This window comes from Liolophura sinensis, chromosome 7 (assembly GCF_032854445.1).
Source record: "Liolophura sinensis isolate JHLJ2023 chromosome 7, CUHK_Ljap_v2, whole genome shotgun sequence".
Taxonomy (NCBI): domain Eukaryota; kingdom Metazoa; phylum Mollusca; class Polyplacophora; order Chitonida; family Chitonidae; genus Liolophura; species Liolophura sinensis.
The window spans coordinates 9,545,651-9,570,624 of record NC_088301.1 but is presented as its reverse complement, the minus strand read 5'-3'; the positions used below and the strand labels follow the sequence as shown (position 1 = coordinate 9,570,624).

The 24,974-nt window shown below is 36.2% G+C and overlaps 1 protein-coding gene across 1 annotated transcript; it reads right to left on the bottom strand.

Moving 5' to 3' along the window:
• Positions 1 to 1,207: 1,207 nt before the first annotated feature.
• LOC135470388 (DEP domain-containing mTOR-interacting protein-like) lies at positions 1,208 to 24,767 on the bottom strand. The gene is made up of 9 exons (XM_064749300.1): positions 24,697 to 24,767; positions 16,638 to 16,822; positions 16,240 to 16,360; positions 15,533 to 15,714; positions 14,946 to 15,140; positions 13,709 to 13,900; positions 11,701 to 11,771; positions 4,914 to 5,018; positions 1,208 to 4,407 (listed from the first exon to the last, which is right to left on the bottom strand). The coding sequence occupies exons 1-9, from the start codon at positions 24,738 to 24,740 to the stop codon at positions 4,270 to 4,272; spliced, it is 1,233 nt and encodes a 410-aa protein (XP_064605370.1). The 5' UTR covers positions 24,741 to 24,767; the 3' UTR covers positions 1,208 to 4,269.
• Positions 24,768 to 24,974: the final 207 nt, after the last annotated feature.

The window sequence follows — 24,974 nt, the reverse complement described above, 5'->3', positions numbered from 1 at the left end:
CCCATGCCTGCTTTAAGATTAAATTCAGTTTGGATATTACCTTCGTCTGTGTGAATACGTTTTTATGAACAATTGGAGTGCACTGCCTTGAGTTTAGTGAGTTGAACTAATTGTGTATGGGGAAAAAAATTGATGTGTCTTTTAACAGTGATGTGTAAATTTTCTGTGAACGTGGTTTGATTGTCCTCGACTGCCTGTAGACTTCTGCCAAATCGAGTCAGATGTCGAATGATGTGAGTTTGTACAACTAATCTTTGTGATGTGTTTCATCTCTAAGAACGTGCCAGTCGGTTTAACCTTCAAAATTTTTGAGTTTGTTTGCTCAACACGACGTGCATGTTCTTAATACATACATAGGTACTCCTTTGGAATGAATATTTGGATTGATGAGTTTCTATATATTTCTGATTGAAAATAAAACATTCCTTACATTTTATCTGGTAATCTTTTTTTCATGTCATTTACACTATTCCATTTTTAAGAAAATTTTCTAGTTTTAATTTCTCTGCCTGGTTTCATCGATCCCACCATAATGCTGGTCACCGTCGTATATGTGAAATATTCTTGAGTACGGTGTAAAACACAAATCTAATAAAGAAATAAATTCTACTATAATTAGCCTTCACTATATGGCTGAAACACTGCTAGTGTGGTGTTACAATTATAAACTTGAGTCAAGTCACACCTAAGACTTTAAAAGACGAAGTTGTAGGTTCCTCGCTTGACATTCAGCATTAAGGGGATAGAGCAGAGAGACTGGTTGACCCGTATCAGTAAAATGGCCCAGGCGGGGTGGCTTACTTGCCGTCGGCAAGTCGTCTCCGTGAAGCAGCACTAGATAAAAGGGCAGTGGAGATCCGTCCTGCAACAAGGAGGCACATCACACGTACATGCACCCCCATTAAAGGACTTCTTCGTCATCATATGATTGAAAAATTAAGTACGACGTTAAACCACAAGGACTCGCTCGCTCCCTCACAATTATAAACCTTAATCATTCATTTACAGGCTTGATGTAAGGAATCATGAATAGTAATATTTTTCCGCATCTGAAAGAGCAACTTTCAGTGCGTTTTAAGCATATTTTCCATTTGACTTTGGATTTAATAAACAATAAATAATGAATACATGTACTATAGTATTTATATGATCGGTAAATAACTGGATTTAACCAGATTAAAAAAACACAAGAAAGCCAACATTGAAGGATTCACACTCATTCTGTATTCCAGTTCTGATACATGTGAAATGGTAACCATAGTAACAGGAGAATACACTGTTTCAGCATGCAGGGTGACAGGGATCCTTCAGTATTACAATACTGTTTTGTACAAATACTACAATTGCCTCTAGGGTATTCATTAAAGCACCAGCATTTCAGTCGTATATAAAACTTCCCGCAGGTTACCTTCAGATTTTCACCTGAATAATGCTGTTGATGTGTGTGACATTAATTGTGGGAATTAAGCCACAGTCTCTTTAATAACTGTCATGTAAGGCCACATAAATGGTGCTAAGATCTCTGCTGATGGCTTATTGTCACTATAAGGCCAAGACAAATGAAGCCAGGGATGTATCACTGGGTCATCTTAACACAATTGTGATGTGTTCTCATAATTCATCTTACATGTACAAACTCACAAACATTTACATGTACAGACAACATGGTATATTTCCTTCGCCAACTCTCTGTTTACTAGTAGTGCACATGTACCACTGCTGAGGGGTGAGTAAATATAGTTTGAACTTCATATAAAACTACATGAATTTCAGGCATGGTAGAACATGGTCTAACTAAATTTGGGTTCCCATATAAACAGCTGACTACAGTATATAATTACTTGTACTTCAATTTATTTATTTATTTATTTGATTGGTGTTTTACACCGTACTCAAGAATATTTCACTTATACCATGACGGCCGGCATTATGGTGGGAGGAAACCGGGCAGAACCCTGGGGAAACCCGCCACCATCCACAGGTTGCTTCTGGCCTTCCCACTCACTGCCTGAGAGGAAGCCAGCAATGAACAGCAACCACACTGGTACTTCAAGCATACAGAAACAAATGTATACCTGCCACATGGTTCAAAACATTTAAATTCCATGAATATATACCTTACACACAGAATTTCAAACGAAAATGTAGAAATTAAAAGTATTGCAAATTAAACTCACCATCATTGGTGCAAACCTAGATATTAGTACTTTAACATACAGCAAACAAGCTGTGTGCGTTTTGTTTTTTTGTTCTTTTTTTTAAAACACACATTATTTCTACAAGCAGCCGCTCAGTCGACGAGCTTAATACAAAGCTGTATTCTTCAGAACTTAAATATAATGGTTAACATTAATTTATTTTTTTATTTGATTGGTGTTTTACGCCATACTCAAGAATATTTCACTTATACGACGGCGGCCAGCATTATGGTGAGCGGAAGCCGGGCACAGCCCGGGGGAAACCCATGACCATCCGCAGGTTGCTGAGACACCTTTCCACATACGGCCGGAGAGGAAGCCAGCATGAGCTGGACATGAACTCACAGCGACCGCATTGGTAAGAGACTCCTGGGTAATTACGCTGTGCTAGCGCACTAACCAACTGAGCCACAGAGGCCCCTATAATGGTTAACAACTGGTATACATCTACTGTAAGTTACAGGGACAGGAATTTCCCCTGTTGCACAGAAACGTAATAAATAACAAGTGCAAATTAAGTATGAAAAACATCATTGCCAAAGAGAAAAAGACCTCAATATTAAATAAAAAATATACAACCTTAAAAACATTAAAGTCTGAAAGCGCTTATGATAACTGCATTATGAATAGTTAGTGATAATTATTTCATCATTTTTGTGGATTGTTAAAATACAGAGCAACGATATTTGCCAATTCAGCATTAAAACCTGCATAAAACTGGTGACAAGTGCAGATCCACTTTACTTACATAGTCACGGGTTTGCATCAATAGCAATGAGATGCATTAGTTAAAAAAAAAAAAGAAAACACCAAGAACATGCATAACTTTGTGAATACTAAAACAGTTTGAAAAAGTACTCACATGCATTGAATTAAATATTGCCAAAATACATGACTTAAGTACTGAAGCGATTTGAAAGAGTATGTAAATCAGGTGCACCAAAAATATCAGTAGAACTACCAACACTGAGAAGAATAGCACAAAGTCTGGGACCACCAATGATACTGAGTTGCATTCAAAAATGTACTTGTGTTAAAATTTGTGTACTTCCGACTCGTAATGTTCGAAGTTCACGTCAAATAAATATCAACCCCAACAGTTCACAATTGAATCTTTAATAATTTATCACAGAATTGAATTTATACTGAAATGGTACACTTTGGATTGACTGACTGATTCGTGTTTTTAAGTCTGTGCTCCAAACTTTTTAACTTAAAGGAGAAGAAAACATGTATATGATGCCAAAATCTGACAAAAGAGCGTGAAATCTCATTTGCAAATATGGTCTTCAACATTTTTTTTTTTCAAGGGAACAGGGTATTTGAAAATATTTTTGTATGGTAGGTATTTGGGACCACAATTTGGTACATATTGTCTGTGCACACTAATGTTCTAAATAAAAATGTGATGTATTTCTAATAAATTCATTTGAATGTAAATTTCTTGTTTACATCCAAACGCTTCATGGGTTTCATCTGAATTATAATAATATTTATGAATACATTAAAAATATAAATATAATCAAAATCCAGGTTGAACACATTTGTTACCTGAAAAGACCAAATTGTAGAGCAAATATATTTATTAAACATGTATTACATCCTCACTTACAACAATATTGCTCATAGACAATATATACCATTAAGTGGTCCCAAGTACCCACCATACAAAAAAATATTTTCAAGTGTCTTTTTCTCTTTAAAGAAAAATCGAAAAAATATTGAAGACCACCTTTAAGACTAATTTTTCGCACTCTTTCATCTGAAGTTCATGTAATTTTCCACCTTTAATTGATTGTGGTCGTGTTTTTGTGTGGGGGGACAAGCAGAATATCTGAAGTAAACCTCAGACTTTGTCTAGGCACCTGACAAATCTCTTGAATTAAACCTGGCACACATTGGATATGATGATAAATACAGCAATTCATCTGATAAAAAAAATATGGTAAATTTTGCACAACATTATCAAGCTTTGTTCTGTAACTTGCCTCTCATTGGATGACGATAATTAAATTGCTGCTATTAATTAATTATGCGTGAATGCCTTGCCGTCATTTTTTGTTTTGCAGCATCACAATGAGGCATCTCGGACATGTGACATGACTACCAAGTCAACACAGCTACTGTTACTTCGGATCGCCTTAGCAACATATTTGTGATTTTTGTCCAGTACTTTTTCCCCATTCACAGAGTAAATGTACTGTCGGACCTGAAAAATGAAAAACATGTCACCATTTACATTTTCCATGATTGACGGAATTTTGTTAACTTTCATTAAACTTCATCAGCATGCAAAAATGGATACGTGTACTATATTTCAAATAAATATTAAAAAACAATAGCCTTCGAAACTAAGCAAAATGATGTTTCGTTTCTTAATTTTTTCCTCACCCATACAAACTTAACTACAAACTAAAATGAGGCTTAATCTGAAATTAAAGCCTTTTCAAATTTCGGTGGGAGAAAAACAAATTTTAAACAATCATTTAAGTTTAGGAAATCTTTGTGAAACTTGTCCGGTAACTAGAGTGTCAGGTGGTAGGCTCACTGCCTGTTTCAGTCGACAAACCCACCCTCCCTTCCTCACATCGTGTCTCAGTCTGGTGACAAAAGGTTATCTGGGGTTCAACAGCGTTCGGATCGCCTTTTTCCTCAACACATCCTCAAAATACAGAAAACGGTCTAGCATATTAGAGACAGTTACGCTCAGCTCACCTTGATACCTGCTGCAGCAGCAGGTCCACTTGGATCAACCGTCTGTACATATGTGGGGCTATCTCCCCTTATCACACATCCATACCCCACTGAATCACTGAATACCTGGAAACAGACATAAATGTACATGCCATGGTGAGTCCTTAATACCTGCAAATAAATTCTTGTCCTCAATGAATTTTTTAAAAATTTAATCCAAATTTTTTGTTTTTATTTTTTTAAAAGAAATATCTCAATGCAGGTAAATGGTGATATTTACAAGATGTAGGCCGAATAACCACAGTGGGGCCATGGAGATAGAACAGGCCTCCATGCTGGGACTGATAATAAGAACCAATACTAGGCCTGAATAATGCCTGACCCAAAATTGTGACCTAAAACTACGTCAAACAAGTGACACATATCAGCTCTAGTTTTATCGAAAATTTCCATACAACATGAAACAAATACACACAAAATAGTAATATAGCATAAAATGATACATTTAGGTACCATTCTGTTTAAGGAGAGCAGAAATATATCCCGTTAAGTGCATGCTGATTCGATATCTTTCATTCCACACTCAAAACATTTCTATTTTGTGTCCACTATTTATTCAGTGTTCATTTCTGCGTAACATTCATGACACCTTTTTTGTCTGAATGTTATAAAAAGGTGTGAATGAAAGCCCAATCTACCTGTATCTGGGTGTTTAATGTTTCAAGCATAAAATAACAAAATGTGATATTACAGGTAATACTCCCAATGTGTGAAATGTTGCTTTTGTCCTCATCATATCACATGTATATATCCTGATATTTCTGTCATATTCCTGATATTTAGACTACTAATCCTGATATTTAACCTGTATAAATCCTGATATTTCACCTGTATAAATCCTGATATTTCACCTGTACAAATCCAGATATTTCACCTGTATAAATCCTGATATTTCACCTGTATAAATCCTGATATTTCACCTGTACAAATCCAGATATTTCATCTGTGTAAATCCTGATATTTCAACTGTATAAATTGAGATATTTTACCTGTATAAATCCTGATATTTCACCTGTATAAATCCTGATATTTCAACTGTATAAATCGAGATATTTCACTTGTATAAATCCTGATATTTCACCTGTATAAATTCAGACATTTCATCTGTATAAATCCTGATATGTCACATGTATTAATCTCCACATTTCACCTATATTATTTATGATATTTCAACTGTATTAATCCTGATATTTCACATATATTAACCCTGATATTTAGACTATCAAAATTTTAACCTCTGTAAATCCTGATATTTCACTTCTATCAAGCCCGATATCTCACCTGTATTCATTCTGATATTTCATCTGTTTTAATTCTGATATTTAACTTGTATTAATTTTGATATTTCACTGGCATGCATTAGTCCTTATTTCACTTCCATTACCCTTGACACTTTACCAATATTAATCAAGATATTTTATCTGTGTTAATCATGATTTTTCACTTGTAGGCCTATTTATCCTGTTATTTTACTTGTATTAATCCTGATATTTTACCTGTGTTAATCCTGATGTTTCACTTGTGTTAATCCCGATATTTCAATTGTATTAAGCCTGATGTTTCACCTGCATTAATTCTGATATTTCACCGGTATTAATCCTGATATTTCACCTGTATTAATCCTGATATTTCACTTGTATTAATCTTAATATTTCACTTGAATTAAGCCTGATATTTCACCTGTGTTAATCTAATATTTCACCTCTGTTAATTCTGATATTTCATTTGAATTAATCGTGATATTTCACTGTATACAGATGAAATCAACTATGAATCTTATATGACCCCTCCTCCACCCCACCACCCCCAAACCCAACTCTTAAGTCTCCTCAACCTATTAAAAACAGATAAATAAAATATTTACATCTAGCTCAAAGTACATACAAGTAAATTTTATTTCATCCCTATAACGTGCACTGAAATACATGATTGACAAATCAAACTTTTCCCATTACAACTACTGTTGTTTGTAGATACGTGATACAGGAACCTACTGGAGTGTAAAGCCTACGTGATGACCTTACCCAGACATGTACCCTGTGAGCTGGAGGTCAGATTTCCTTGACCCCTCGATATCTGACCAAAAGTCCTCCAATTTATGTATAATCTTACAAGCTAATCTTTTCTCAAAAGCGTCCTCACATACCTGTCTCTATCTGAATATTTGACACACTTAATAAGCACTTAAGTCCAAGGCGATTTTGAAAACAGAGTAAACAAACACAAGTCACCACACATGTAGACATTCCTATGTTAGCTGTGTCATATGGAAAATAATTTGTGTTTATATCTATGGCTGTGTATTAAAACAAAGCTGATTTTTTTTTTCAAAATGTGACTAAATTTGAAGCACATTACATTAGCCTTACAATTTCTCAGTCAATATATTTTCCAGCTCGAAAGATGTTTAATGTGTTTGTGTCATCGTATGAATTATTAACTTCATGTTTATTTGTATGTCATTTTTTTTACTTAATTTTCCCAGATAAATAAAAGTCGTTAACAAAGACAAAATTTACAAACACAAACAGATTTATACCTATATAAAATCTAACAGACCTAGACACATTATCATGTATAAAATCTAATAGAATAGCTTCTGCCTTGAAAGGCTAAAGGCCACAGTCCATCTGCAGGTCATGTTTCTAAAATCAAAATGTTGTGAAATCACCAAATGCACTCCATCACCATTTCTACACCCACGCTTGTACAGGTAAACTGATTTATGCCATTGGTGTATTACTCCGTACTCTATTTAGAATATTTTACTTAGAGTGTGGCGGCCAGCACGATGAAAACAGGTATAGCCTGGGGGAAACCCAAGACCATCTGTAGGTTGCTGGCAGATCTTCCCACGTACTTACAACTTGTCTCCTAATTCCATACAAAACATCTAATTAGCTTTCTTCAAAATGCATATATATACAGATGATACATGCAGAACAATACAAATGCAGTACAGGTAATGTATTGTTTTTTTCGCTTTAATTTTTCTGTCCAATTACAAGTGCAGCAAATAACAGAAGATAACTTAAAGGGCTTTAATCTTTTCTCCAGACTCCAGAGAGAAAGACACACATGGGCCTACATAAATATCTATAAACATAAAAATTACACACTTTGAAGGTACAATTATAAGTACAAACATTTAGTTCTATCCTTGCAAATTGAGACGTACAAACTGACAGATGAATTTATTGTAAAGTATTGTCTTGGAAATGTTGGAAATTCAAAGCCCACAGTTCACCTGCATGCAGGCCTAATGATCGTTTCTAAAAACATTGCAAAAGCCATTCCACCCACGCATCACATACGCATCTCTATTTCTGATTCCATATCATGCATATCACAAGCCCTGATACAGCACGAGGACCTCCATGTTGACCCTAAACTATCTATGGCAAAGTTAATCAGGGCACTCCTGCAGTGAACAGGAAGGGACATGTATACCTCCTTGTGTTACCACATGCACAATCTCCATTACTATAAACACATGGCAAGAGATATACTACAGATATATTTGGGAATATTTGTATGGCGTTGTGCAATGTTACACGTATAAACAGTATGGCTACATTACAAGTGCACTATTTCACAATTAATATTTTACACCTGTACATTGTATATATGTATAATATGCAAAAATATGTAAAATATGGAAAGTGACAAAGATAAATAAATTCACTAAAGACTTGTAAGACTGACTGTCTTCAAAAGCTGTCCTTACTATAAAGTTAATAAATTATTTAGTCTAGCTTTTCTTGCACCTGCTAAACTGTTAATTGTAAGTTAATTCTGCTTTACAAAAGAATATGATTTCGCGGTTAATGCTTTAGGTTTTACACTGGAATTTAAGCTAAGCTTTCTTCACAAGGCTTAATCACCTTTTACATGCAATGCTGCACTGTAAAACAAAGGCCTATAAATGTGAGCTTTCATAAACTTGGTATATACTCTATGCATTTATTACCCTAAAGGCTTTAAGCTTTAAAACTTTCCTCCATAACTTCAAACTCTAAAAGTATACCAACTTTGACAACAATTTTTTTTTATGAGCCGACACTAAAAAAGAAATTCCAAAACAGAATAAAACTAAAACTTAAAAACTCCTTTTTAATGTTGTCTGATCATGACATTTTTATGATTTTCCTACTGTTCAAAACCTTCCATTCATGCACGTACATTTGAATAGCTAGTCCAAAATTTTCCACAAATTAGTCAGTTTTAATTTTATTTCCATATGCCCCTCTAACATAGGAAAAGGATTTACTCTGCTCATACAATAAAAATTTAAATTTGTAAGGCTTAAAATGGAGAAAAAATTAAATTTGTGTGGCCTAAAGTGGAAAAAACAATTTAAATATGTGTGGCATAAGGTGGAAAAAAATATTTTAAATTTATGTAGCCTAAGGTCAAAAAAAAAAGAAACCGTTGTTAATTTTATAACGTATAGTGTATTAATTTGATTTCTACATGCACAATTCATTCAGTCCACAAATTAAGACTTTAGACTTTACTGTCACGAGTATTCCCTGCACAGCCATCTTCGGAATATAAACAAACAAATACTCGGTCATCTTAGATTTCGCTTGATCATGATTCTGCTGATTCATGATATAAAAATAACTATCTTAAACAGATAAACAGTTTTAAGACTTTGGCAACATACGTGTACTACTGACTTAATTTGTATCAGATATCAATTTGAAGATAGTGAAATATCATAGTGCAGAAGAAATAAATATCTGAACCTGAACAAAATATTACCTGAGATAAAATTAACATATCTTTCTCACAATTAATGTCACAAAGAACACCTTGATGTGCAGGCTATATAAGTACCTAATGAAAAATGATCAGTGTTAGATTAATTACACGCGCATGAGGACTAAGTACAGAAGGGAACAAAGAGATGGCGTGAAGTTTATCTGGTCCCAGGAACAGAACATGAAATTTATTATTTCGTCCTCGATTAAACTGGACAATCTTTGTTTAAACATTCCAACAAAAAATCCTTAAATTATTATTTAGACTGTAACCCAATAAACTGTCCAGAAAAGCGCCACATTCTTAAGTTTATATTTTCTTGTTTATGATCAGGTTATGCCAAAATAAAGAACTTTCCTGGACGGCCGCAGCAATGAAGGAAACCACAATGAGAACAGCACATGTCACAACCAAAACAACAGGATTGAAGCCCCATTGTGACCTCATGTGTGTCACTAGTCAGGGATCAATCAGCTGGGGCGTATAATGGCTACCTGTAAAGGAGCCAGAGAGAATAACCCTCTTAATACATGAGTTCGGAGCAATCTAGCCTGTTTTTTTTGTGTGTTATTCTATCCTGAAATTTGTCTTATGCACACCATAACACTTCGCCAGGAATCTATGCATCTACTTGATAAACTGCCTGACTGTGAAATCCCAGGTAACAAGCAATAGCTGGATCTGATCTTATGACCACATTGTCAAAAAAGGTTAAATATATATTATTTCATTTTTAGACCAAATTTTAAATTCTGACACAATACAAACTATTAAAATAATTGCACACATTTTAATACTTATACATAAATACCATAAAATTATACCCATTAACACTCACTTTCTTTGATATACTTTACACTCACTAACAGTTACTTAAACCCTTAACAAATCTTTAAGCATGCGATAAAACTCTAGATCTATGACACTTGCCACAGATTGCCATAGCCTGATCGGAGTCATGGACAATGACAGTAAACCTGCATACAGCACCAGATGTACATGTACACAGTAAAATGATACATAAAAGTAATGTCCATAAATTATAATCAATGAGTCTTAAAAAGCATGAGTTTTTTAACTGTTCATTAATTAATATTTCTACGACCTATTTTGTGGAAAACTGGTAGCCATTAATTGTTAATGAAGAAAGTTCAAAGTAGGCAAGACCCACCTAAATCTACTGAGTGCTGGAATAGCTCTTGAGTAAAAGAATACTGAAATAATTTTCCTAAAAATTCCTTCCTCCCATAAAAAAAAATGATTGGACGTCAATGTTCCTAACCAATATCATTAAGGTACATCAAGTCCACCATAGAATTCAACTGTTTGAATGCATTTAACACTCTCTAAACAATCTAAACAGATAAATGACAGTATTTTATACTACTCAAATGTTTCTGAGATGAACCTTGACACATACATGTATTTTAGCTTTCTTATATTTTAAGAGTTCTGAAAGTGTATGTATTTGCTCTAAAATTACTTCACAAATAGATCAAATGCTTTGGAGGATTCTCCATGGCCTAGTGGTTAAGGTACCAGTGATGCCCAATAACCTGGGACCCTCTCACCTATCATGCCAATGTAATCACTGGGATGTCAAGTTCAGCTCATGCTTGTTGCCACTTTTAAAATATAACATTTCTCTTTGACCGTGCGTGGGGAGGCCTGTCAGTAGCCTGCGGATGGTCATGGGTTTCCCCCGGGCTCTGTCCAGTCTCCTCCGTGCATAATGCTGGTCACCATTGTATAAGTGAAACATTATTGAGTACAGCTTAAAACACCAATCAAATAAATAAATAAATCAAATGCTTTGGATATACGTGTTTTATAAAGAGAAGATGTAAAGGAGGTTCATATGTGAAGTGACAGAACTAAAATATGAATAATTACTGCCTAAATCATAAATCAAATAAATAATTTGTAGTCAATTGTACATTATATTACCATTTCTATAGCCTGAGTACATACATACACTCACCCTGATAAGTTTTCTGATATATGGCGTGTCCGGATCTTCTAGTTCCTGTACACTGGCATGACGAATTAAAACTGTCAACAAAAAGATAAAAGTTATGTCTTTTTTTGTTAAGAAGACTAACAAGTGTAAAAGTATTAGACTCTTTGACTGGAATTGCAAAATAAGGGAGAAGGAAACCAAACTTGTCCCATCTTTGGTTTGATCATAAGCAAAATTTAATGTACATCTGTTTGCACAAGACTATAACAAAACACATAATATTGTCTGGAATTTTCATCTCTAATACATGGCTAAAACATGTATTTGGTGTCATGACTGATTGAAGGTGGCTTGTATGGCTGACTGATGGGGACTAGTAAGACTGACTGATGGTGGCTAGTAAGGCTGACTGATGGTGGCTAGTATGGCTGACTGATGGTGGCTAGTAAGGCTGACTGATGGTGGCTAGTAAGGCTGACTTATGGTGGCTAGTAAGGCTGACTGATGGTGGCTGGTAAGGCTGACTGATGGTGGCTAATATGACTTACTGATGGTGGCTAATATGACTTACTGAATGTGGCCAATATGGCAGACTGATGGTGGCTAGTACAGCTGACTGATGGTAACTGGTAAGGCTGACTGATGGTGGCTAGTATGGCTGACTGATGGTGGCTAGTACAGTTGACTGGTGGTGGCTAGTATGGCTGACTGATGGTGGCTAGTACAGTTGACTGATGGTGGCTAGTACAGTTGACTGATGGTGGCTAGCATGGCTGACTGGTGGTGGCTGGTAAGGCTGACTGATGGTGGCTAGTATGGTTGACTGATGGTGGCTAGTATCGCTGACTGATGGTGGCTAGTATGGCTGACTGATGGTGGCTAGTATGGCTGACTGATGGTGGCTAGAATGGCTAACTGATGGTGGCTGGTAAGGCTGACTGATGGTGGCTAGTACAGTTGACTGATGGTAACTGGTAAGGCTGACTGATGATGGCTAGCATGACTGACTGATGGTAACTGGTAATGCTGACTGATGGTGGCTAGCATGGCTGACTGTTGGTGGCTAGTATGGCTGTTATGGCTGACTGAGTGTGGTTGTTATGGCTGACTGATGGTGGCTGGTAAGGCTGACTGGTGGTGTTTAATATGACTGTTATGGCTGAATGATGGTGGCTGTTATGGCTGACTGAGTGTGGCTGTTATGACTGACTGATGGTGACTAGTATGGCTGACTAATGGTGGCCTGTTATGGCTGTGGCTGTAAACTGTTGCCATAGACAGAGGTTTGAACTAGTCATTCCGATGGTGAGTCTAACTCACTGCTGCCATATACTCTGGTTTTAAACTGTTGCCATGGAGTGTATCTATGAACTCACTGCTGCCATATACGGTGGTAATAAACTGTTGCCATGGAGTTTATCTATGAACTCACTGCTGCCATATACTGTGGTTTTAAACTGTTGCCATGGAGTGTATCTATGAACTCACTGTGGCCATATACTGTGGTTTTAAACTGTTGCCATGGAGTGTATCTATGAACTCATTGTGGCCATATACTGTGGTTTTAAACTGTTGCCATGGAGTGTATCTGTGAACTCACTGTGGCCATATACTGTGGTTTTAAACTGTTGCCATGGAGTGTATCTATGAACTCACCGCTGCCATATACGGTGGTAATAAACTGTTGCCATGGGGTTTATCTATGAACTCACTGCTGCCATATACTGTGGTTTTAAACTGTTGCCATGGAGTGTATCTATGAACTCACTGTGGCCATATACTGTGGTTTTAAACTGTTGCCATGGAGTGTATCTATGAACTCATTGTGGCCATATACTCTGGTTTTAAACTGTTGCCATGGAGTGTATCTGTGAACTCACTGTGGCCATATACTGTGGTTTTAAACTGTTGTCATGGAGTGTATCTATGAACTCACTGCTGCCATATACGGTGGTAATAAACTGTTGCCATGGAGTGTATCTATGAACTCACTGTGGCCATATATTGTTGCCACAGTCTGTAGACTGACCTGATTTTGGTGATGAGGGTGACATATCCTCTGGGCTTGACAGGTCAAGGTCAGGCTCATTACAACTTGACCGGTTCGACATGCAGCCCTCAGTCTGCCCATCGCTGCTCTCCCCTCTGGACTCCTTGGACTCCATGCTAAGCGATCGACTGAGTCTTCCAGGTTGCCACCCAACATTTTCTGTTTCACTTTCTGTTAGCATGCATAAGTTCTTGTTTATTATGTTCTTCTGAGAACGAAAGCTATTCAGCTGTAGAGAATATATACATGAAACTTCCTGGAACCCCATATGTTCATTGCACCTCATTCTAGATAATCTCCTGACCCAGCCAGTCAGTTGTTTACAGTACCATAAAAAAATCTTCTAGCTAACCTTTCACAAGAACATTTAACAATGCGTTGTATACATTTCAGCTACACTCAGTTTAGCCTCGCTGTTGTAGTGACTGTCATGACTACCTGCTCATGTATAGTATACATTTAAAACTACTGGTACACATCTACACATATAACACAGCTCATGCTGGCTTCCTCTTGGGCCAGCCATCAGCAACCTGCAGATGGTCGTGGGTTTGCCCCGGGCTCTGCCCGTTTTCCTCCCACCATAATGCTGGCTGCGATTGTATACGTGAAAGATTCTTGAGTATTCTAAACACTTTTAGTACACCCAAATTTACATAACAGAAAATATGTCCCGTTTTACTGTGAATTAACTCCTGGCATCCTAGCACCTTTGTACATTTTTACATTTACTTACATGTTTTAAGCATACTGTATTTGGTAGGTATTTCTCTGCCTAGACTGAAAATTCTCTGAATTTCTGATGTATACAGACAAAACAATAACGGCAAATATAAATTAATGTCATAATCTAACAGATTAAGCTGGATAAACTAAATTTAATGTACCCCTAAACATATGGACAGATTGGAGCATTTCATAGGTCTTTATTTTCATCCTGGTTTCCACCCACCATAATGTTGGCCGCAGTCGTATAAGTGAAATATTCTTGAGTACGGCGTAAAACACCAATCACATAAATAAATAAATAAATTTATTTTCATGCATGTAATATGATCACAACAGTATTCCATGAGTGAATCGATTTGCATCAAAACAGAATACAGAAAGCACAGCCGTTTTATATTTTGTCACTCGATCAACAAATCTGGATGAAGAGTTTCTTCCATCTGAATCCAGCACCATCATAAACTGCTGCCTGTTACTTATGACCCACCTGAAGATTGCTTTCTCCTTCGTGTGGCTCTGAGTTGAGAAAAGTGTGACTGCGATATATGGATGATTTTGGAGTTGCCAACACCGCTGGCCTTGACTGCAGCCTTCAAAATACTGGACAGGGAGATCTGCTGACGGTAATTAAGCTGGAAGGTGTACGGTACCCAGTCATCACGGAAGTGATATTCATCATAAACTGAAAGTGAAAGCCAATCTGTGTAGAATAGTTCATCTATCATGTCTAATATAAGTGAGTTGGTGAACATATATTTGAGATTTCAGCCCATTTGGGGTATAACCTTTTTTCTGCAGAAATATTTATTTACTCATTTGATTGGTATTTTACACCGTACTCAAGAATATCTGTAGATATATATATACATATAATACTGATAAAAACATGCACATGTATAGACTATTAACTAATTCCACATATGCATGGGTCTTAATTTCATTAACTGAAAAACTGATATTATCACGAAGATAGACACTGTATGCAAGCCATAGAATGACAAACATTTACACTAAATTTCAATATAAATAAATTATTAAATTATTAAAATAAAGAATGATAAAAATCTGACTTACTGTGTTGAATGATTCCAAAGTTAACTAGATCTTTGCCAATTCGGACAGCGTCTTGTGTTGATGTTGCCTCTCCTGTTTTGATCAGCCAATCAACTAGCTGCTTTCCATAGAAATTCAAAGTGTGTCCACATAAGTTATTGATTAGGTCATCGCGAAAGCTTCGAAGTCGTTTTGAAATCAACCTACAAGAGTAACGTAAATGAACATGTAGCTATAATTAGTGCATGTGATGCAGATATCAATTCCCATTATTAATTCTCCAAACATTTTAGCACAACTATTCAATATTCATTTATGTATGGATGAATAATTATGGATTTGTGTCAAATCAGCAATTATTGAATCCATATTAGGCAAATGAAACATTTGTGAAATTCTGTACCTGCTAGATCCTGGCCTTATTTATTACAAATTATTGATGCGAATAAATTTAAAGTTCAAATAAAACCTTATTGTTTCATGTAGGTATAAAACAATTATGAAACACAAAGAAAATATCGACTGAATATTTCACCTAAAGATACCCAATAAAGTGTTGCGATCACTTTAAGATTTCCATGTGCTTCTTTTACATACATGTACTGGCAAAAACATAGTTATAACTCAAACCTGCACATGTAATTAACTTAGCAATCACTCTGCACAGGTAAGAGGTCAGATAAATTGTTAATGGAATATGAGTAACTGTCGATGTAATCAACACATACCAGTTGAATATTTTCTCTCCCCTATGGAAAACTTGTGACTCCTTCCCATGTTTCCAGGTTCTGTCATCTTTGCGGAATCGGTAAAATAACATCTCGTCCTTGAAGTTGTGATCATCACAAACTACAAATGAAGTTGGAAAATGTGAAAAAAAAAAAAAAATATAGATGCTTTAGTCAGCCAAAATTTTCTATTATATTACATATTACAATGTTTATATTATTATTGTTTATATAAACAAATGGGATTACAGATTACGTGTGCAATATCCTGTTGCAAATAAACATGCAAGGTTTGGCTTTGATTTCAGGAATAATTAACCACGTGATAAACAACACATTTACACTGTGCAATGCTGGTAGGCCTATTTATATTACACTGTAAGCCTACATATACTCACCATGATGAAGAACTCCATACTGATGTAATATATTCAAAACAAACACAGCGGCCTCCCTGGTTGGACACTGCTGAGTTTCCAACAACCAATCAATGGTCTCTGTGGCCTTGAAGCAGTTTTGATAGGTGCGGAATCTGTACCGTCTATCTTTAATCAGGTTGAGGTTCTCTGTGTGCATGCGAATCCTTTAAATAAACCAATTCATCATGAATCCATCAATAAAGCTGCATAATAATTATCTATTTATTTATTTATTTATTTGATTGGTGTTTAACGCCGTACTCAAGATATTTCACTTATACGACGGCGGCCAGCATTATGGTGGGCGGAAACTGGGCAGAGCCCGGAGGAAACCCATGACCATCCGCAGATTGCTGGCAGACCATCCTAAGTACAGCTGGATAGCTGTGTAATAAAATTTATTTAGTCTAAAGATTTCCTTAAAAACTGTTATCAGAGACATCTACGAGAACAGTTATTTTGTCCACGTTAAGTTGAGCTTACAGTAAATGTAGGTATGAGTATGCATGAAGGTTAAAATGGCCAAAACCCTGTCATGGCTTAATTATAGGTGAAAATAAAAAATGTGTTTCCTGCCCCATTCTACACTACCCCAGCCTGACCACACTCCACGCTACCCCAGCCTGACCACACTCCACGCCACACTCCACACTACCCCAGCCTGACCGCACTCCACGCTACCCCAGCCTGACCACACTCCACTCTACCCCAGCCTGACCACACTCCATGCTACCCCAGCCTGACCACACTCCATGCTACCCCAGCCTGACCACACTCCTCGCCACACTACCCCACCCTGACCACACTCCACGCTACCCCAGCCTGACCACACTCCACGCCACACTCCACGCTACCCCAGCCTGACCGCACTCCACGCTACCCAAGCCTGACCACTCTCCACGCTACCCAAGCCTGACCACACTCCTCGCTACCCCAGCCTGACCACACCCCATGCTACCCCAGCCTGACCACACCCCATGCTACCCCAGCCTGACCACACTCCACGCTACCCCAGCCTGACCACACTCCACTCTACCCCAGCCTGACCACACTCCACGCCACACTCCACACTACCCCAGGCTGACCACACTCCACGCTACCCCAGGCTGACCACACAATATGAACAAATCTGTATAATTTACTGGGCATGTTTAAAGACAACATACAACAGCTTGCCTTGAAAACCCACAGTTAGAAACACATATGCACACGTGCATGTATGCTGTTTGCCTTCAACAAGCTAAAGTACATATTGGCCACTGGATGTTATGTCATCACATGTGTATGTGCCTGCTTTGTTTTTTGTTTTGTTTTTTCATTGTTGTTTTTTTATTTTTTTAAGTAATTGTTTTCATGCCTACACACAGTTAAATGTAGATTGAAAACAAATCCATGTAAGTGACATCTGCCCGGGTAATAGGATAAACCCCACAGTAAGTATAGGATAAGCCCCACAGTAAGTATGCATGTTATTGTATACACACAGTTCAGTTTCGTCAGTGACATGACAAATGACGTCAATCCAGCGATCAAGGGGTATGCAGGCATTTTGATAAAGCCTTCTCTTCCTGTATTTTGCCGACAACAACAATTTAACAGGTTTCCGTTTCCTATCTCTCTCTGTGCTTTTTTTTTTAACAGCAATGAGTTTATACACACCACGAATATGTAGAATCACTGTGTCATACTGATAAAAGGATTTCATGCCTTTACAGATGCCACAAATGTCCCAACTGGGAACTGATTTTACACTATATTTACATTCTCCAGATATGCACACCTCTCTTTTCACGGGAACTGGGAATAATTTAATGTATGCTATAAAAAGTAAAGGTTTGTGTGTATGACTTTGGTAACTTAACTATGTATTTTTTTTTAAATATCTGTTTTTATTTATTTAAATGAGTGGTGTTTTATTCCACACTCAAAAATTATCACAAGCTTTACTGAAGGTATGTAACCCTATAAACACAAGTAAAAATCATAGGTCCCTGGTACAGTTTGTTTCCCAAAATGTACAGTTTTGCTTTAAAATTTTCCCAACTGTGAGCCCATTAGCGTGGGCCTTTCCCTAAATCTGTGATGCCTTGCATCAATAAAATAAAATGAATTTTAAATTTCAGCATTATGGTACTGGCTATAAGCCTGACATGCTTTGTCACGTTTCCGAAGTTGGTTGGGTTGCTAAGGTTCCTGAGATCTCCCTGTCCCCTGCAGTAATTACTAACTTTTCTTCTCTTCTTAATTTAGACATGTATGGTATTTTAATTGGCTACATTAATATTCCAGCCATAATGGCTACTATTTCAAAACACAGGCAATGTTAATATTCAGTAGAACTCACAGAAATATATTTAAACAATAAAAAGTACCCATTAATAATCACAAGCAGTTCCACTTCTTTGTAACCAGAGATTAATTAATTGTGATAAAATATAAAACATTTTAGCTGCTATGTTGATATTAGTTTCAATATGTAATGTTAACAAGTTGCTATGTAGGTTTGAAACATCTGCACTGTATATACACAGGCTTTTGGAAACAAATTTATAGTAATTGCAAAATTTTATACTTTCGGAATGAATTCTGATACTTTAATCACACTTTTTAACAAATTTTGCTTTGAAAGATATTTGATTTATTTATTTTATTTATAGAACAGGGGCCAGCCGGAGGAAACCCACAACCATCCGCAGGTTGCTGAGAGACCTTCCCACTTACAGAAAGTCATTTGAGCAAAGCTGCTTACACATTATTTCTTCTGCAAATTTCCTGTGACAACTTTGCTTCAATAACGAACTGTGGAGAAAGACAACCCAAAATAAAAACAAATGTTGAATAAAACTGTTAAATGTTTGCACATGTTTGTACCTACACATTTATATTATGTAGACATGTTCACACTGCACAAACTGAATAAATTATGAGGTATATAGTTTCCAGGCCCATTGACTCTTGATCAGTCGTGGGCTGTGATAGTCCATAACATCCCATTCATGCCTTAAATTCATGATTTATATCTAATTCCTCAACCTTTTCCCATATAAAAGAGCAACTTTCAGGGTAATTTATGCACATTTTTAATTTGATTTTGGAAACAAAACTACATTGGTTTGACTGTCCAGTTCCAGGGCTTCACAAAAAGTATAATTATATCAGTCAATACAGAATAACGCCTTCAGAATATGCTTGAATAGACATCTTGCAAACGTGTGAAAAGGTTGAAGAATTACAGCACTCCAATTTGCAGACTTTCCACTAGGTCTGTGGCATTAAAACTGACTACATATACAGTGTATAAACAAGTATGCAAGTCTTTAATACATTGACCTATGATGAAAGTACTTCTGACATCCCACATGGAAATCACACTGACCTTACATAAAACAAAATATCAGTTTTTCATGATGAACAAAAATATTTCAATTTGCTTCTTTTTCATACTTGTAAAAATGTATGTAGGGCCTAGTACAAAATGGTTGAACACAAAGCTACACATTTTGGAACTCACGTTGAAAAAATCTGACATACACACCAGTTAAATCAAAACAATCTTTATCCTGTACTTAAAGAACGCAAAACATGATAAAAGCTTTTCGCTGCATCAGAAAAATTACGATCACACATATCAATATGTTGGCTATGTATGTGTTTGTAAACCATGGCCTGTATACTCGTAGACAGTATAAATTAAGACATATATTTATAATGAGAGTTATATACTCTTGCTTTACGTTCAAGAGCTTAGCAGATTTTCACAATACAACCCTGAGCTCAGCAGGTCTGCTTGTATTAAGTTTGAGGTTACTGCTATATTAAAAAAATATTTAAAAATAACAGCGTCAGTCTCCACATGGATTTATTCTGAGCCATGCTGACACGTTTGTATCTTTCCATAAAAAGATCCCACCGAAGCCTTAAAATCATGTCGCTCTCAGGATTACCATATGAGTATACAATATACATGTAGGTATTTTAATGATTCATGAAAAGTAACTCTGAAACATAGATTATGTTGGTTATCTGGTTGTTTGGGAATATATACTGTAAATCTTCAACCTATTCGACCTCCAAAGGATTTTTTTCTGTGGAATTTATCCATACAATTATTGTGAACACGATGCTACAATGACTTGATTGTGTCCAGTAAAGACTCAAGCTTCATAAAACTCAGCAAATTATTTCTTAACACCTCATTGTTCAGTCAGAATGTTTCAAAATATTTGTTGCAGATACAAATGACAAGGTTGAGGAATTATGGAGAAATGCCCATTTTTTTTTTTAATTTTAGTAACTTTGAGGCATACTTTATATCTCAAAATTACAACAAAAAACATACATCTGTGTCCCTTAACCTTCAGATAATCACGATTTTAAGAGATGTTAAGTACATTGTTACATCAGATTATGTCATTGTTTAGTAATAATAATGAGTCCATTGCTTAAAGGGATACAGAATCATTTCTGATTGGCTGTTGTGAGAGATACAGACAAGTCCAGGCTATGTCCAGCCTAAGCTGAATTTTAGGTACAGATGGCAGATTTATTCAAGCGTGACAGAATCTTAAGGGTTTAACCCAGGAAATCCTATCTCCACTGTCAGCCAATCAGCGTCAGTTCTGTATCCCTTTTACATGTATCTCCAACAGTAGCCAATCAGCGAGATCAGAATTCTGTATCCAATTAGCAATGGTTAAAATGATGAAATAATTAGCTAAATGAGTATCTGAGAGAGTTGACCCTAAATTCATTCTGATGAACTAATATACTAGTATAACAATAACTGATAACTGGATGTTTTTCAATATTAATATAAAAAAATACAAACACATGTATTCATCTGTTTATTAATTTGATTGGTGTAACGCCATACTCAAGAATATTTCACTTAAATGACGTAAGTTAGCATTACAGTGGGAGGAAAGTACATATACCAAATCATGCGTATCAATTAAGGGTTTGCATAATTTGATAACCATATAACCATATACATTAAGGCTAAAAATCATCCAGTTCCATGCATACATGGAAGTTAATTACCAACTTGAAGTTGATCAGCTAAAGAGCATCTTGAAAATAAATTATACCGGTACGGGTCATATGATACATCTATTTTTTTGTGGTTAACACACCCCTCCACAACTGCACACAGTAACTAATACAGGTAGAGATCAACATATCCGACAACCTACATATACAGGCAATAAATGGCTGATGGTTTGAGAGATTACAAATTAACCTACATTTATACTCTAGTGCATTAGGAGCAAAACATCAACAGTTTACATTTTATATCAGGGCCAGTTGAGGCTAAATATTTACAACTGATCAGTTGTACTTTTTTTTTTATCTGCGTAAAACATGATTCAAAAAAAATCAGCCCAGTCATCTGATTGGTGGAAACATGCAGCCTCAGGGAATGATGGGACACCAGATACACCTAGCTAAAAGATGCATCTAGAACATATGTTTGTTTGCTTACTGAGGATTGAGGGCTTACAATTAAGGCTGGTACAAGTAAACGACCTAAAATTTTGGCCCACTAAGTGCATTTTTACAGCCAAATAAATGTTACAAAATATCACTTTTTGATATTTCCGGTATGATATCCTCCTACTGTACAAACAAACCAGAAAGTGGAACTCAAAAGATCCGAAGAACTCTGAGAATCGATTAAAATGTGGAACTTACTGAGTTAGTAATGGCTGGGATGGCTTTTATGTCATCCCATGTCCTTGTACAATCTCATAATACTAGATTATCAATACCTTTTGGGGATTACAAAAAAAAAAATAATAATAAAATAAACAGAATTGATTGATTTGATCTGATTGGTGTTTTACGCTGTACTCAAGAATATTTCACTTATACGACGGCAGTCATTATTATGGTGGGAGGAAACTGGGCAGAGCCCGGTGGAAACCCACAACCATCCGCAGGTTGCTGATGTGAAATTGATGTGAAATTAATGCGAAAGTGCGAAACAATGAAAGGACACAGTAAAAGCGCAAGGCACAACTACAAAACGATGAAACAAAAGAACACAAGTGCAAAGCTAAACAACAAGGTTTTGCCACCTCGCACTTTCGCCTCACTTTTTCGTGCTTTTTTTCAGAGCATTTTTGTTCGTTCATATGAAACATATGAAAGAGGGAAACAACAAAACAAAGAAAGGACGAGGTTCACCTAAACCTTCCACTTTCATACTTTTGCCTTCCAGTTTGTCATGCACAAAGCCATTTAAAAGTGGAAGGCCAAAGGTCAAGTGCGAGGCTGGTGAAACCTTGTCATTTTGTGTTTTATATGTTATATATGAATAAAAACTCAAAAGAATAAAAAGACAAAAGAAAAGCATGAAAGGGAGAGGTGAAACAACAAAAGTGCGAGGTGGCAAAACTTTCGTCCTTTTGTTTCATCTTGTCATAGTTTCATCTTACACTTTTGCCTCATCCTCTAGTTGTTTCATCCTTTTGCATTTGTTTTTTCTGAACTAAATAATCGGTAGAAAGGACGAAAGCAATGAATGTCTCAATACTTTAACACAATGACGGTAGCCACAGATGACTTGACAGAGCCCAACCAAAACCACAGCCCCTTTACCAGCTACATGACAAATTTCCTGGCTTAAAGCCATGACCAAAACAGCGAGGGAGCTTTCCAGCAACCTGCTGATCGTTATGGGTTTCCCCCAGTTCTGCCCGGATACGTCCCACAATAATACTGGCCACGTTGTATAAGTGAAATATTCTTGAGCGTGGCGTTAAACACCAATCAAATAAATAAATAGCCAGGTAGCTGAATTTCTGCGTGAAATAATTTCTGCTCAGAGAATCCCCATTTCCGACAAATTAGATGATTTGCCAGTTCAACAATTTAATTTCATTTGGTGTGACCCTTAAAAACCAATAAAGGTTCTCTACTTTAAAAAATGACAAACCAGGGTCCAGTTTTACAAAGATGTTGTACATGTATGACAATCACACATATAGGACAATGGCATGGTAATAGCAATGTACAAAATGTTGTACGACAAATGTAACACTGGGCCCTGTATCCTATCTCATGTAAATGCAACTCCAAGCAACACCATACAATTTTAGCCACTCTATGCTTGGACCCTGAAGATATGATTTAATGAAATCGACAATATAAACTCTACACCTGTTATGATTACTCTTAACATAAGCTTGTTACATTCACAACATTTTCTTCATTGATGTAATGCTACAAATTTCTAGTTTAAGTACAAAAAAATATCAATATGGTTACCTATACCTATGGTAAACTATCTGAAAAAAGTATCAATCCGTAAAAAAAATTTCCAGCAAATATTTTCATTAAAGTAAAACATAAATTCAATGATAGAGGAAAGAAAAAAAAGTTTCATCTGATACGAACTGAAACTTGATCAGTCTTTTCTTTCTTCCCTCTTCCTGTTGATTTTAAGGATAAAAATGAGGATATCACACCTGGTACTTCCCCATAGAATGTGTATTTGCCTGACGATGGATATTCCCATCTACTCTATAACAATACTAATGCCATAAGCCACTAAAACATCAAGCTAACACTCTTAAGCTTGGAGTAAGTTATAATAATCATAGAGTTGTTCTATAATTATGTGGTAGTCAAGTATGTACAATATACTGTGGCTTTATCCTAACTGTAGTCTACAAAGAACAAAGTCCAGGACTTTTAAGTAAATTAACTTACAAGTGATTTTTGGGAATATACAGTAGCATATTTACCAAATGCACAAACCCAGGAATGTTTCACTTGTAATTAATTATTTATTTGATTTTTGTAATTTATTTGTAATTTTGTACTTCACCAATTTTACTCTAATACGATGGCAAATTAATAAATTACGAAATACATTCACAAGATAATAAAGACAAGTAACGTCTAATTGAAAATGAGGTAGTTAGAATGTACACGGTTATTTATCAATTTTGTCAGGAAAGAAAAAAACATATTCACGTTTACACTACATTTACACCACATAAGCAGCAAACTGACACATAATGCAGTACCTCACCTCAACTGCTCGCCCGCAATCCATGCGTAAAACTTGGAGCACATTTTCCCATGCGTCGTCTACCTCCTATGCAAAACTCTGGGTAGCTAATTCTTGGTTAGCACGTGTTATAACACTTGTAAATATACATATATATATATACCTACATGTCCCAGTGTACCTGTCAATCCTCAGGTGACCTTTGACTTTGGTTTGGACTTTGCCGCGTGTTTCTTCCTCGTCATTTGACGCCATGTATTCGCCACGCCTACTTATTCCAAACTCCTCACAGTGGCATT